A 14,354-nucleotide genomic window follows, 5' to 3' on the forward strand; every position below is an offset into this window, starting at 1 on the left:
GTTCAGAGATTTGAGGGATTGAGTCGAGGGGAACCCACCCACGCGTCCATCCCGTTCTCAAGGTCTTTTTGGACCTTCTCTTCGCCTTCCTTCGGCTCTCGCGAGCACTGATGGTGGATGAGTTGGCCGGAGGCATCTGGCAGTGTAAAGAGCGCGCCCTGTTTGTCTGCTTTTCCTTTTTTTCTTTCCCTTTGTGTTTTTTACCCGCGCACAATCTCCAAGCTTGGCCCTGTGGGCTGTGTTCTTTCCCTCATACTTTCTTTTCCAACCCCGAAACCGGAAAAAAAAATCCCATGGTTTTCTCTCTACCTCTCTTGCCCATGGAAGCGGTTGGAGTTCTTGATGCATTGAGGTAGGCAGGATATAATCCCCTCCTCCTCTTCTTCTTCTTCTTCTTCTTCTTTATACTTCGGAAAGGTTTGATTGGACGATGCTCTGAAAAAAAAAATATTTTTTGGTTTCTTGGCATCTGTGGAAGAAGAGGGGAGAGAACGGGGAGTTTTTTTTTTTATTTCTCTCTCTCTCTCTCTCTCTCTCTCTCTCTCTCTCTCTCTCTCTCCCTCTCCTGGAGTGATTCGTGAATTCTTGATTGTGTGGCGGGAGGGGCCTCTTACGTTGTAATCTTTCTTTCAAGATCCTTTTCATTGTTGTCCAAGAAGACTCGAGGGGATCTGCTTTTGAGTTCTTGACTGGATGTGGTGAGGGGGAATCTTTTCGGTTGCAAAACTTTTGTTGGGACGAGGGCGAGCAAGACTGGTGTTTGTGGTAATTCCCTTAGTTCTTGATTGGATGAGGCGAGTGGGGCTTCCTGTTTCTTCGTTCTGAAAAACCCTATCTGATCCCTTTGTTTTAGTGGAAGGTGCCTTCCGGGAGATTGAATTCTTGCCACCAGAATGAGAGATTTCCCTTCTTGCTTTGGGGAGAATGGGGTTCAGGTCGCCGATTCCTCATCGTCGTCGAGCGCCGGCAAGACGGCGCAGAATCTGGTGACCTGCGTCTACCAGACGCAGCTCTGCGGCCGGTCTTGCTTGATCACGGTGACATGGAGCAAGAACCTGATGGGCCAGGGGCTTAGCATTGGGATAGATGATTCTGCCAACCAGAGTCTCTGCAAGGTGGAGATAAAGCCGTGGCTGTTCTCAAAGAGGAAAGGCTCGAAGAGCTTGGAGGCGGAGAATAGCAAGGTGGACATCTTCTGGGACCTCTCTGCTGCCAAATTTGGATCTGGGCCCGAGCCACTGGAAGGTTTCTATGTTGCAGTGGTCTTTGATCTTGAGATGGTGCTCCTGCTTGGAGATTTGTCCAAGGAAGCCTACCGGAAGACTGGTGCGAGCCCACCGCCTTCGAGTGCAGTGTTCATAGCCAAGAGGGAGCACATATATGGCAAGAAGATCTACTGTACAAAGGCTCAATTTTGCGACAATGGGCAAGTTCATGATATTGCAATTGAGTGCGAGATGGTTGGGCTCAAAGATCCAACCCTTGAGATTCGCATTGACAAGAAGAGGGTAATGCAGGTGAAGAGACTCGTGTGGAAGTTCCGGGGAAATCAGACGATCCTGGTTGACGGGCTCCCCGTGGAGGTGTTTTGGGATGTTCACAACTGGCTTTTTGGGGCACCTACAGGAAATGCTGTCTTCATGTTTCAGACTTGTGTCTCAGCTGAGAAATTGTTGCCATGGTCTTCCTCACAGATTTTCAGGGAATCTCAGTTGCAAGGGCTTGGTTTCTCTTTGATATTGTATGCTTGGAAAAATGAATAGGTGTAGGCAGGAGGCAATGACTACTCCTCCCTTCTCCCTTGAGTTCTAACAAAATACTTTAGCAAGTGATTTGTTTTTAACAATGTGCGTAAGGTTCCCATTTGTTTTTTTTTCTTTCTTTTTCCACCCCTTATAAATTTGATCTGTTTGAATATATTGGAAACATTCTGAAACTTCTAATCGGTTGCTCTCGATGTTTTTTCTCGCTTCTTCAGTTTGCATCTTATGTTGGAGCAGTTTTTGAATTATATCTGTGGGAAACAAAAGATACATTGTTATGTAAACTCATTCCAAATATTTTGGAAGTAATACAGGTTATATGTTGATATTAAAACTAAGATTCCTTTCAATGATATCCTTATTATCACATATTTATCTAATGTCAAATTTTTGTTGATTTTTCCTTGGTATTCAGTCTTGTTGAATTATCTAGCTTCTTGAAATTATTACAAAGAGTTAGCAGACTATTCTGCATTGTAAGATACTCTGTTCTGAGCTTAGAAAAATACTTGTCCCAACTGTATAAACAATGAAAAAGAAACAGGTGTGCGGCAGTATACTTATTGTATCTGGAATACATGCATTGAGTTCTCTTTACATTCTTCTTGTGGGGACTAAGATCGCAGAAAATGGAGGTACTGAAGGAAAGCATGGTGTAAGATCATCCAATTTTCTGACCTTCTTAAACTGTGGAAATTTCTGTTCGGTTCTTTTGCTACTCTGTTTGATATGCCTTGTCCATTTCAGGAGACTAAATTATTATTTTCACATCCCCAAAGAACATTTTAACTGGCATATGTTCTGCTTGAATTGATGGGAGGTCAACTAGTCTTTTCACAGGTTGGGAAAATTATGTATCTCCTTTGATTAGCAAAATTATTGATAATTTTTAGTGGTTAAAATGTCATGCTACTTCTAGGAGGGCAGTTTCATAAATTATCTAAATTTGTTTTCTATCGAGCTGACTTGTCAATACTCCTCAGGATTTACATCCCTATAATTTCTGTTGCTTGTTCATAGGGATCAATTAAGTATGTCCATGGTAACCTGTCTGAAGCATGCAGGAAGGCCAGAGAGACTGATATATTTCAGTAAGTCCTTCTTGTGCTATTGCCTAAAAGCTTGTGTATATTCTCAAATATTACCGTAATGCTTTGGAAATCCATGGGACTGTGCATTTAGGGTCTTTTCTCCTGACGCTATCTTTCCATGATGTATGTTACTGCGGAGGAGTAATTTATGCACATATGAGTTCAGTCGATCAACAATTCTTTCTCCCAGTCTACACATCATGAGCCCCACCTCCCATAGTACATATTATAGTTCAGACTTCTGATATAACACTTTTTCCATGATTTTATGCTTCATCTAGTTGTACTTGTCAAGTGATGACATTTGGTTCCAAAACTTGCTTTATTCTTTGGCAAATCTTTTATGCTAAGATGTTAAGATGATACATTATTCTTTCTTCTCCTTTACATCCTGCAAATTTGAACCAATGTGATTCTGGATATTTGCTGTATCTACTATTTTCATTTTTGGGGCTTGAGGAGATGCAAATCATTGCATGGCAAAATCTTTAGGGCTATACAGATCTTGGGAGAAATAATTTACCGACGTGAAAGTATACAATTAATCATCTTTCAACCCTAAATGCCTGACAAGATGGTCAACTTTTCTCATCTTTTTAAAAAGAAAATGGTGTAATTCAAAACAATGTCATTCTAGTGAGGTATATCATGGAATTGGGATTGCTTAAGCATTGCATGCTCAAGTAAATGAAATAGTTTTTGTGTTTCAACTATGTAACTACTGGAAAAACTTGGGGAGCACACACCTGAGTGCAAGCACAACCTTGTTACTGCAGAGTCAAAGCTACATGGTCATCATGGAGTTGAGACACTGCAATAAGGAATGCAAGAGTTTTGATAAAGCAACCTGATATACGGTATTCAGGAACATGCATGTTTAGTGTATTAACCATATGGGTTGTACATAGTGCATGCTGCGAGAAAGATGGACTGGTCACTTGATATAGAGTATATCCAGCAATGGAAAAGAAAAAGTGTTTAAGTTGTTAACAAGCACACATAAAATATTAAAATGCATCAGTAGATAGTGGCCTAGGTGATGGGTCTAAAGATATATATATATATATATATGAACCTTGAGAGTGCATCACTGCCGAAGACTGGGAGCATCTAAAGGCACTAAGGAGGCCAATGAATGGAAGCTATGATTTCTAGATGCCGATGAAGATACAAATAAACATGGTAGCAAGAGGCATTGTTTAGAAGCTGACCATCACCATGATGGTACCTCATGTTTATGAGAGCAACCAAAAAGGAGTCTCTATTTTCATTAAGATTTTTGAGGCTGACGGCTGACTGTCCGAGCATCCTTGAAATGCTGAGGTGGACGATTTAAACCCATAAGCTTGTAGTGAGATGAATAATTTAACAAAGTTGAGTGTAAAGGGAGTAGCTTGACTGACCACAAATTAGCTTGTCAGGCGCGTTTTAATACTTCAATATTAGGTTACAGTCAAATATTTAATACCAGATTTACAGGCTACAGAGCTAACATGAAACAAGACACAAATATTGACCACGTGAAGCGGGGAAGAAAGTAACTCTTGTGGAAGAGATCTTTAAATGCTGATAGGGGAATGAAGAAGGACAAGGTTTAGAAGCTGATGTGGCATGGAGGCAGCTAGATGGTCCCAAGGTCAGGAGAACCTCAAGGAAATGGAACAAGGGCTGCAAATTTAGGTCAAAAACCTGGTGCAAGTATGGTTGGGGAAGTGATGATACATGTTGCTTCTATATAATTGTAGATATGATGGAAAAAAAAGGCTCTTCAATGTGAAAATTAGCAGCTTGATTTTGGGTTCTGCACCAAATCATCTGCTGGATTAATATTTCAAGTTGCGGAAACTATCATTTCCAAGTTATTCTGTAAGTTGCAAGAGGATTTCATTGGTAATGCAGATCTACCACATAACTTGTTGATTCATTTTGCCAATAGTGAAGATAGAACCCTAGATATTGATTTCGAAGTTAATGCAAGAAAGGGAAGCATATGTGTTGAAGAAGGTCTTGGATAAAAATATTTTAAACCTGAAGAACCGGATAATGGTTAGACATAAAAACCCATGAGATCTAAGGGACTTGAGCTAAAATAATAAGGTTCTGGTTTTCTGGTAAAGTAAATAATTTAAATATATGGATTATAATTTGGTCAAGCTACTTTAGAGTTTAACCTTTGGGAATGTTGGCAATGGGCATTTGAGGAAACTCAGTGATAAAATGGACTTGCTGGATAGTGTACTGATCGTGAAGAGAAGAATAGGGAAGGTAACTTCAATCTAGGAGATGGTTTTGATTATAATGATGAATTATTGTTGGCTCTAGGTAGATATGTGAAATTCCTATGAAATCTATACAATTATGGTAGAAAGAGTGCTAACCATTGCATATTAATAAAAAGGTTTGACTCAGCAAGTCACCACCCTTAAAATCTCAGGGTAATCACATGGGGTTAAAGTAGCACGCAGACTCATCACTATGTATATTGAAAAATTTGTTTAAATTCAAATCGAATCCTCAGAGTTCATTTAAATTTGTCACTCAAGTCAATAGTTTTAAAGTCAATAGTTTACTTAATTGTCATGAAAATAAACTTGAGAAATCAAAAATAGAATGCATCACACAAATAAGGCTTCTTTAGAAAAGAGCTCTAATCCACTCCTACAATTCACAACTTAACAAAAGCGTTGTACTAATATGACATCCCAACTTAATCAGCTCATTTTAAGAGGCGTAAAAATTAATTTCATAATAATATACATAAAATCTGAAATATACCTTTAGCAAAATCTAAAGTTCTTCTCTCATGGTCAAACTATTCCAAGATTTCAAATAGCGTACTTGCTTCTCTGTTCTATTCTCCTTGAACTTGATCATGTATTCATTGTATCTCTTAATTTGGATTTTTGTCCAAGAGAAAAAAAAGAAAAAGATGAATTAGCGATCATCCGTAAAATTGCAAATATCCTTTTAATTTTGCTCTAATGTTATGTCTTAAAACAAATCAAGGACTGTCAAACCGTCCCAAATCAAATGGGTCCGGGGCATACCAAATCAGACCGGTCGGTTATCAAAAAGGTTCGGCCAGTTGATCCAGTTTTTGAACCAAATCCTTTTTTAGTTAAAACCCTTCCCAGCGGCCTGATCTTCTCCCTCTCTCTTGATTCTCCTCTCCCCTCCTCTCTCTCGATGCTTCGTGGTGACGATGGCTCCGCAATGATGACGATACTAGGGTTAGGGTTCTACAACAAAGATGGCTCCATATCTAGGGTCGGTAGGCCTCTTTCTCTGTCTTCTCCTATCTCTTCCTTTCTCTTCCTCCGTCTCCTTCTCACTTTCCCTCCTCTCTCTTTCCCTCCCTTGGTTCTGCTATGCCTCGGCTCAGTATAGTACATACATAGTATCATACCAAACCAGTCGTCGATTGGTACAATGCCTAGTACCAATTTGGTAAACCTAGGATCGAACATTTCCAAATGGCTCTTTTTGTACTTGTGATAATCTTTCTTCCTATAATGACATTTTCCTTTGAAATTTATCCATCACCTTGATACTTATGTTAGTTTATGTTAGTTCCTCTTGAAATTCTCGAATTAGGATTGGATTAAGCCTGCTTGTATTTCTTCTTTTGGATTTCCAGTTCTATGTAAGCCTGTCTTCTTTCATGTTTTGAATTTTAAGCATGTAGAATCTCAGGTTTACATTTATTTGAGTACCGGGGATCATTTTTGCCCCTTCATGGTGACCCTCATTTCTTTCCTATCATTATAAGTGTTTCCAATATAGCTTTGCAGCAAATTCCCACCTTTTGGTTCCTATTCTACTGTTTCTTCTCATTTTACATATGTGACCCCCCCCCCCCCCCCTTCTCTTTGCATTTTAAATTCTTGTCACTTATTATATATTTTATAATTACTAATCCGATGCTCTTCAACATACTCATACTTTAGCACTGCAACCCCCATATGGGTGCAATTGTGGACTATGGTGGAATTTGCCAACCCAAGGCTGGCCTGGTTTGGACAATTTGTCCAATCCTGCCCATAGTTTGAGTTTGGCTCAGATTGGCCTGCCCAAATTGCAGCCGTAGATGAGATTTGGTGATGGACAGCTTCCACTTATAGATATAATTTGGTGTTGCAATACATGTCCTGTTACCCGCACCCAATTCTCGGGGCAGGATTGGACACATATCTTAAGATCCATTTAGTGGAGTCTTTGTGTCTTAAGATCTGGAGATAAGATGGATCTGCTTTTGAGACACACACCCCCACCTGACACCCATACCAAACACATATAACAAAGTATGCCTATGCTTATTGTCTTTGAAGATCATGGATGACATTTTTAATTCATGGTCCTTATACAAGCCACTTGATATTTTTTTGTTTTTTCTTTTTGGTATTACAGAGGGTGATTCAGACAGCCTCTCAGTCTTATGTTTGAAGGATAGTTTTTTATTATGCTGTTATAAATTCCTTTTTTTCACTTACGTGTATATATCCAACATATTGGTCTTTGTTTCAACTGCATGGCCATCTTTAAGCCATGAAGCACCCAGGAATATGGTAATATAATAATGTTAATAAGGCATTGAGATTGTGATTCATGCACAATCCTCTTATTAGTTGTATTAATGCACGAGAATCTGGTGCTGAGTGCAAAGCACAAAAAGCACGTTGTTTGTGAGTCATGTCCTATTCCTACAAGCATTTTCCTCAACAAACTAAGGGACTTATCCATATGCTTGCTTCCAAATGATGTAGAACATCATCTGGTAGGTGTGGTTTTGTGGAAAGTCTATGAGGTAATTGATGACCTTGTGGAAGACAAAATAAACTCTGCTAGTGATAGTTCACTGCTTCTGTTTGATTCATCCTGCTGTTTGGCCATGCTTTCTTGGTCTATATGTGGGTGGCATGTGGAGTATTTTGCTCTCTTAGCAGATGGCAGGTGTAACTATTGGTCACTTTTTCACTGTTATTTGGGTTGGTTCTTGGTTTCCCTGCAATTTGCTTTGCCAGTTGTATATGTTTATATGCGTTGACTGTTTCTGTTTCCTGACAGTGTGAGTTTGGTAGATCTATGCATCACTTGTGACTCCTTGTTTCTGCTATCACTTTGAATTTTCTAGGATCTCTTATTTTTTTTAAATGTACTTTTGCTTCATTTCATTTTCTTCTTATTATCACTACCTTTTAACTCTTATGTTTTCTTTTATTTTTCCATAAAGAATGGTTTCACTTGAAATATCAAGAAAATGAACCCGTTGTTTCAGTTAAAATGTCAAGAATATGAGCCCACTAATACACCCCAAGGAATCCATTTTTATATTTTCCATGAAATTATGTGCCTAGGCATCCTGTCTGATATAAAAGGACAATTTTGAAAACTAGAACATGGGCAGAGTTTGGGGGCTTAGTTGAAGATCAAAGCTCGGCATGATTTCTAATGTCAACGATGCTTATGTTTTATATTCATACATATTCGAGGCTTGCAGGTTAACCAAAAGGGATGATTATACACAAGATGAGTGTTCCAAACACACAGACATTAAGGTGGATGTCTGATGACTCTGAAACAAACACTTGAGCAGAATGAACTGATTGAGATAGAGTTGGACGTCAAGGAGCCATAGAATTGCACCATTATGGCAATGGAGTGGTGCAAAATTTGTTCTCATATGGAAGGTTGGGAAGTAGGGAATGACATACCTAAGAATATCTAAATGGATTACTTTTGAAAACGATTTGAGAATGCTTCTTTTGATGATTTAGCCTTTGAGAAAAAGGGTAAAAAGGGTTAAAAAAATGATTCCAAGAATGTTATGGTATGTTGATCATATTTAGCATGTAATATTTATATATGCTTTCTAGAAGCTTACCTCATCTGGTGGTGTTTTAACCAAAAATCAGATTGAAGTGACTAAGGATAGAGATTTTCGTTCAGAAGGTTGCTTCTATTTGTTGGTTGTTGAGCTGCTCATTGGCAACTACAGTTCTCATACATATGTGGGCTATTCCTTCTTGTGGACAACCAATTACAAGCATTTACAAATATTCACTTTTACATCTGCATGTCGTAATAGACATTATTAAGAGAATAAATAGGTAAAGATAATTTCCTTGATAAGATCTCTTTTGCCATTGATGGCATCAAATGGGTTACTCACAGGTGTGATGTACAATTTTGTCCAACAGTCTTTCTGAAAGGTTTGTATTAAAGGATGCTAAACCGGCCGGTACGGGCCGGTTCAGCCCATACTGAACCAGTCTGGTCTCTGACCGATCTAGTTCGGCGCTAAAAAAGGTATCGGCCCGTATAAGCCGATACTGGCTAGGAACCGGTGCGAACTGGTCGGTTCGATCGGTTCCAAATTTTTTTGGATGTGTGAATCAGGCCAAACCAGTGGTATCAGCTCGGTTCAGTCCTAATCAGTACCGGTTCGGCTCGGTCTGTATCAGTGCCGAACCGGTCCGGCGGCGGACCGGTATACCTACCGATACCAATTCGGCAATCCTTGGTTTGTATACATGCTTGCTGCCTGAAATGAAGATATCAGTGAAAATACTTGCTTTTGGAAGTGATAATTTTCTTTGGGGAAGAGAATTTTGAACTTCATGTTCAGAGAAAAATTGTAAAAGCTTGATTGCAAGTATTTGCTCAATTTTTGTCCGACTACTCCTTTTCATGTATTATACTTTTTATGGCCATTATATATGTAATAGCATTGGACTTGTGGGATATGAGCAGGGGTTGCGTAGTGTCGTACACTACTCAAAATGTGTGTGGAAAGACAGAAAAGTTCAATATGCCGGAATCATCTTAAACTCAGATGCCACTTTATTCGTTCCCTTAAGCAAAAATTAAATCCTCTTGGTTGTGTGGAGAAAATTAAAAGGCATGTATAATGGAGATGAACTTCAACATCTAGCTTAAGAGGTGATATGAGATAGTGGGTGTTTCCTTTTTGGTTACTAAAGGCATTAGTCACCGGAAAGGTTCTACCTGAAAAGAACTTGGTATGAAGATGGAAATAGCTATTGAAATGAGAGACAAAGGTATTTGAATGGTGGCAAACTTAAGGATTGCCATCTTTGGATAAAGATATGTTGTTTCCAGTAGTGATGGTGACACGGTGACTTTCGAAGCTAATGCAGGCCAGGGCTACCGCCTGAGGATAGTAGGCCCATGTGCTTAAGGGACTTACACTTGCAATCATAGTCGACGAAACCCTCCCAAACCGCTCGGTTCGGGGTGTCCCGAGCCGTACTGGCAGCAGACCAGGATGGAGGGGGAGAAGAAGGAAAAGAGAAAAAGAGAGAGAGAGAGAGAGCCCCTGCCCTCCATTGGCAGAGTTTCTCTGCCGGCATCCCCCTTTTCTCTTTTTTTCTCTCTCCCATTCTCCCCTCTTCTACTCTGTCGATACAGGGACGACATGGCACGGCGTGAGGCCGTACCAACCCGTGCCACTGGGCAATCGGTCCGGGGTCTGGTACCGGTACCGGCACAATAGATGTTGCTTGCAATAGGCTATATCAGATACCTGCATGCCCAGGCTAGGGTTTTTATCATTTAAGAGGAGAAAAGGGTTTGGGGGGGGGGGGTGGGGGGGGGGGGGGGAGTGAAACAAGATTTTTAGGGTCAAAAAAAAGGAGAAAGGGAGATGAAGTAGAGGACAAGGAAGGCTAAGGCTTCCTACCTTCAGGAACCTTTCACCACTGGCTTCGCAGACCTTTCTTTCAATAAACATTAATAAAACATTAATATTTATGACAATCCTTAATCAAACCTGTGTAGTATCCTTGCCCCTATAGTACATTATCATACTGTTAGCTTTCTCCCTCAGAAGGCACCTTCCAACAAGAATGTCTCCACATACCTCCTTAGGCTGTTTTTCCATCTCCTCTGACATTTATTTCCACCCCATGATGATAGGAACAATGCTAAACTTTGAAATTGACAGAACATATATTAATTGCATCATGACTTTTTGTTTCAAAAAACCCTCATATTTTAGGCTTGTGGAGATATGGTCATTCAGCCAGGTGACATTTCTGGTTTTGCTGTGTAAAATATGAAGGGCAATGACCATGGGCTTGGAGTTGCAAACATTTTAAACTTGTATTTTCATGACCTGCATGTGTGTCTTAAAAGGTTCTATTATCTTTTTGAGTTAATATGCAGTGATTGGCCTGCCCTGCCTTTAGCAATTGGAACTCTGTGACATGTTTCTTCTATGATCTTTTGTTTCTAGGTTCAAGATTTTGTCCTATGGAGTGTGGACAAATGCCATGAGTGAGACATGGTGTGCTCAGAGCATACATGTTGGTGTAGTCTGTAGTGTTCTAAGGACCTATAGAGCTACCGGTTCTGTTAATATCTACATAGGCTTTTTTACTCTGATTAAGTCCCTTAACTCTTTTCATTAGACATACAGCTAGTTATATGTTCATGCAAGTAATTGGAGGCCTGCATTGTGAACTCCAGTTTGGAAGTTTAACTTCAAATGCACTAACCATCTTTTCTAATATTTTTCTTCCTCTTAATATTTCTTGTGCTCTGGGTAGCTGCTTGTGGACATTCAGGTCCTGAACCTCCTATTGAATGCTACCACTTTACGAAGAGGGCTTGTATCTTGGGAGAGGATCGGCAGCAACTTACTGTGCCAGGTTACAATCTTCTACCGTCATGCCTTGAATACCAGAGGATAATCGTGATCCTTCTTAGAGATTATCCTAAACTGTATGCAGAAATCTCCAGTTCTAGCTTTCCCGCATGCTTCAATGTCAAATTATACGAGTTCAGATTGATTATTATTTTGTCATAAGGGCCAACATTTGTATCATTATGAGTTTCCAGGATTTTAAAACTCCAGTCCCACCAAGACCATTGAAATCTCAGAGACAGACAAGGATGCAAACAGAAAAGACAATCTAGCAATAATATGTAAGAATCGGATGGCAAATCAAGATATTCAAGTGAAAAAAGATGCTTTTCTCGAGGTATTTTTTTAATATTTTCCACAATTTTTTGCCTTCATCTTAGTTCAATGTTGTGTATTAGCCATTATAACGATGTTGTAACAGCTGCTTACATATTATTAATTGTCATTCCCTTGGGCACAACAAGCGGAGTCATGGTCACCAAAACACGGACATCTCACCGGTGCCACATATTCTTTGCCGACGGACTCCATGGCCAGGCCTACTGTGAAATATCAGTGTCTCAAAATTAATAATGGGCCTCCTTGCGAGGGACCCTTCGCTTGTTTTGTTGACAAATTATGAGATGGTGGACCACCTGCACAAGTTAGATTTAATAGGAGCCAAAAAAAGGTCATACGGGCTGAGTTGATATCATACAGAAGGTAGGAAGAAAGAGAGTTTTTGTTTGTCTTGAACTGTAAGAAAATATAAGCCCGGCTTATCTGTCTATTGTTTATAGTATAGAGGGCAAGAGATTCTATGTTAGCAGGACAGCTTGAGAGGGAAGTGTTTGAGGTGGAAAGTGACAGAATACCAAAAGAAAATGTTTTCCATGATTGGCCTGCAAGGGAGTTGAATGTGGCAGGAGGTATAGTGAAATAGACTTCACCCACGCCTAAAGCAAACCAATAGCCACTTACTCTCCACCCCTCTCCCTCCTATTTCCCCACCCTCACTCATCATTCACCCCATCGATGAAACAATAACACCTCCCACTCCTCCATATGGGGTGGCTTCAGTACCTCATCTCCCCACTGAAGAAGCTGTGGCTTCGCATGCATTCTGCTCACAGGAAGAGTATGTTCAGCTGCACTCCAAGTTATCTATAATGTTTAGCATCTTGCCATTCTGGTGTCATGTTCTTCTGTATCCTATTCTTTTGATATCAGCTTTGGATAATCGCATTTGCATTGTCTCCATTCTCCAATCGTACTTCCTCTTGCTCTTAATGCACCATGCAAATCCTCTTCTAGCATGCTATGCTATCAGTGGAAAACCTTTTAGATTCTGTTTATGCATTTTACTGTTCTCTTATTCTTTTGTGGTTAGCTGCTCTTTTCTTGTTCTATTTTTCTTTTAGGTAATCTATGGTTAACTTTTCTAATAATCACTGTTTCTTGCACCCATTTACATAGCCTAGCAATTCTCTAATGTTGTTCTTGTTATTGTTTTGATAGATAGAGGGATATACATCCTCTATGAGGATGTGAAGTCATGCCCATACGAAGATGTGCACGTCCTCTGGTCGATCCTCGTGGAGTCGCACCCTCCGCCATTGAGGTTGAAGCAATGAGGGTTCATGTGCTCGTAGAAAAGTGGAAAAGCTAAAAAGGAAAGGGACAATGAGTGAGGTTCTGATGTACATAGATACTTATACACGCATATAGGTTTTGTTCGAGTTGCATGTTATGTAGCTTCCCATGTTCGATGAGTAAGATTAATGAGCTGCTTCTCATATGGCCCTAGTTCTTTCTCATCATGTCTATTTGCTTACCAAAAGAAAATTAGAAGTATGACTTCAATGTGTTGGATGAGTGAGGGTGATATTTTGTACATACGTGCACATCATACAAGAAAAAAAAAGTGAAAAAAAGAATAAATATGTCACAGGATTTGGTAGAAGGCTTGTTCCTCTTCTTTTTTTAAATGGGTGGTTTGTCCATAGAAGGCTTGTTCCTCTTCATTTTTCAAATGGGTGGTTTGTCTATTCTAGGTGGTTGGGGGTTGCAGGGATTTCGTTTTCGTTTGCTTCAGGGGTTGCTTGAGGTAAGCGGCAATAATACACAAAGTGTGTACTATTACTGCTCATATGGCATGCACGTATTTAAGTCTTAACGTCATTCTGGGAATAAAATGTTGGGAGGTTGGGTTCTATCGGGATTACCTCGTGGCTATAAAATAAATGCATATATATTCTGCTGGCATGGGGATTTCGAAATCTGAAGCCCGATGGATGGTAGCGTCTCTTGAAGATAAAACCAAATAAATCTCCGAGCAACTTACCTTGTTCCTCTCATCCTCTTCCTCCTTTCTTTTTTTTTTTTTTTTTTTTTTTTTTTTGTAGAAAATAGGAGGGAAGGGGGAGGGACCAGCCCACCCGCGTAGCAGCCCCACTACTAGGCCTCCCTTCCATTAGAAAATATTCAATACAGATTGCAGATTTTTGCATGCCTTTTTCGACCCGTGGGCTGACCCTACTGGGCTCACCGCCTTACGTGTAGATACGTCATACCAGCGCCACCTCGATACAAATGGAAGGAAAGCATATCTGCCAACGAGCCCTCCGGATGTGGGGCATCCAATCTTTTAATTTAATCGACGCCCGCGCGTTTCAAACCCAAACAACTCAGTGGAATTATCGCCTCCTTACCATCAAGCTACCACCTTGGTGGCCTCATCCTTTTCTTCTGTGTCCAATTTTTATTTAGCTTTTTTTTTTCCCCCATGAGTCGTTTTCATGGCATTCCATACAAATTGCTCAATAGTTTGTTGAAATAACCAAAATAAATCCATTT

The 14,354-nt window shown here is 40.0% G+C and overlaps 1 protein-coding gene across 7 annotated transcripts; it reads left to right on the forward strand.

Annotated features, from left to right (window-relative positions):
* The first annotated feature begins 17 nt into the window (after positions 1-17).
* On the forward strand, positions 18-13,461 carry LOC103716457. 7 transcript variants are annotated; one of them, XM_039116193.1, is made up of 5 exons: positions 18-2,603; positions 2,784-2,854; positions 11,422-11,596; positions 11,714-11,856; positions 13,017-13,461. In XM_039116193.1, exon 1 carries the CDS (start codon positions 894-896, stop codon positions 1,761-1,763), a length of 870 nt encoding a protein of 289 aa, XP_038972121.1. In that variant the 5' UTR covers positions 18-893; the 3' UTR covers positions 1,764-2,603; positions 2,784-2,854; positions 11,422-11,596; positions 11,714-11,856; positions 13,017-13,461. The 7 variants fall into 7 exon arrangements, with proteins under 7 accessions (XP_038972121.1, XP_038972122.1, XP_038972120.1 ...); XM_039116194.1 differs by having other exon boundaries at positions 11,422-11,523; XM_039116192.1 differs by having other exon boundaries at positions 18-2,418; positions 2,511-2,603; positions 11,422-11,856.
* Positions 13,462-14,354: the final 893 nt, after the last annotated feature.

The sequence above is a fragment of the Phoenix dactylifera genome, unplaced genomic scaffold, assembly GCF_009389715.1.
Source record: "Phoenix dactylifera cultivar Barhee BC4 unplaced genomic scaffold, palm_55x_up_171113_PBpolish2nd_filt_p 000076F, whole genome shotgun sequence".
NCBI classification, from domain to species: Eukaryota; Viridiplantae; Streptophyta; class Magnoliopsida; order Arecales; family Arecaceae; genus Phoenix; species Phoenix dactylifera.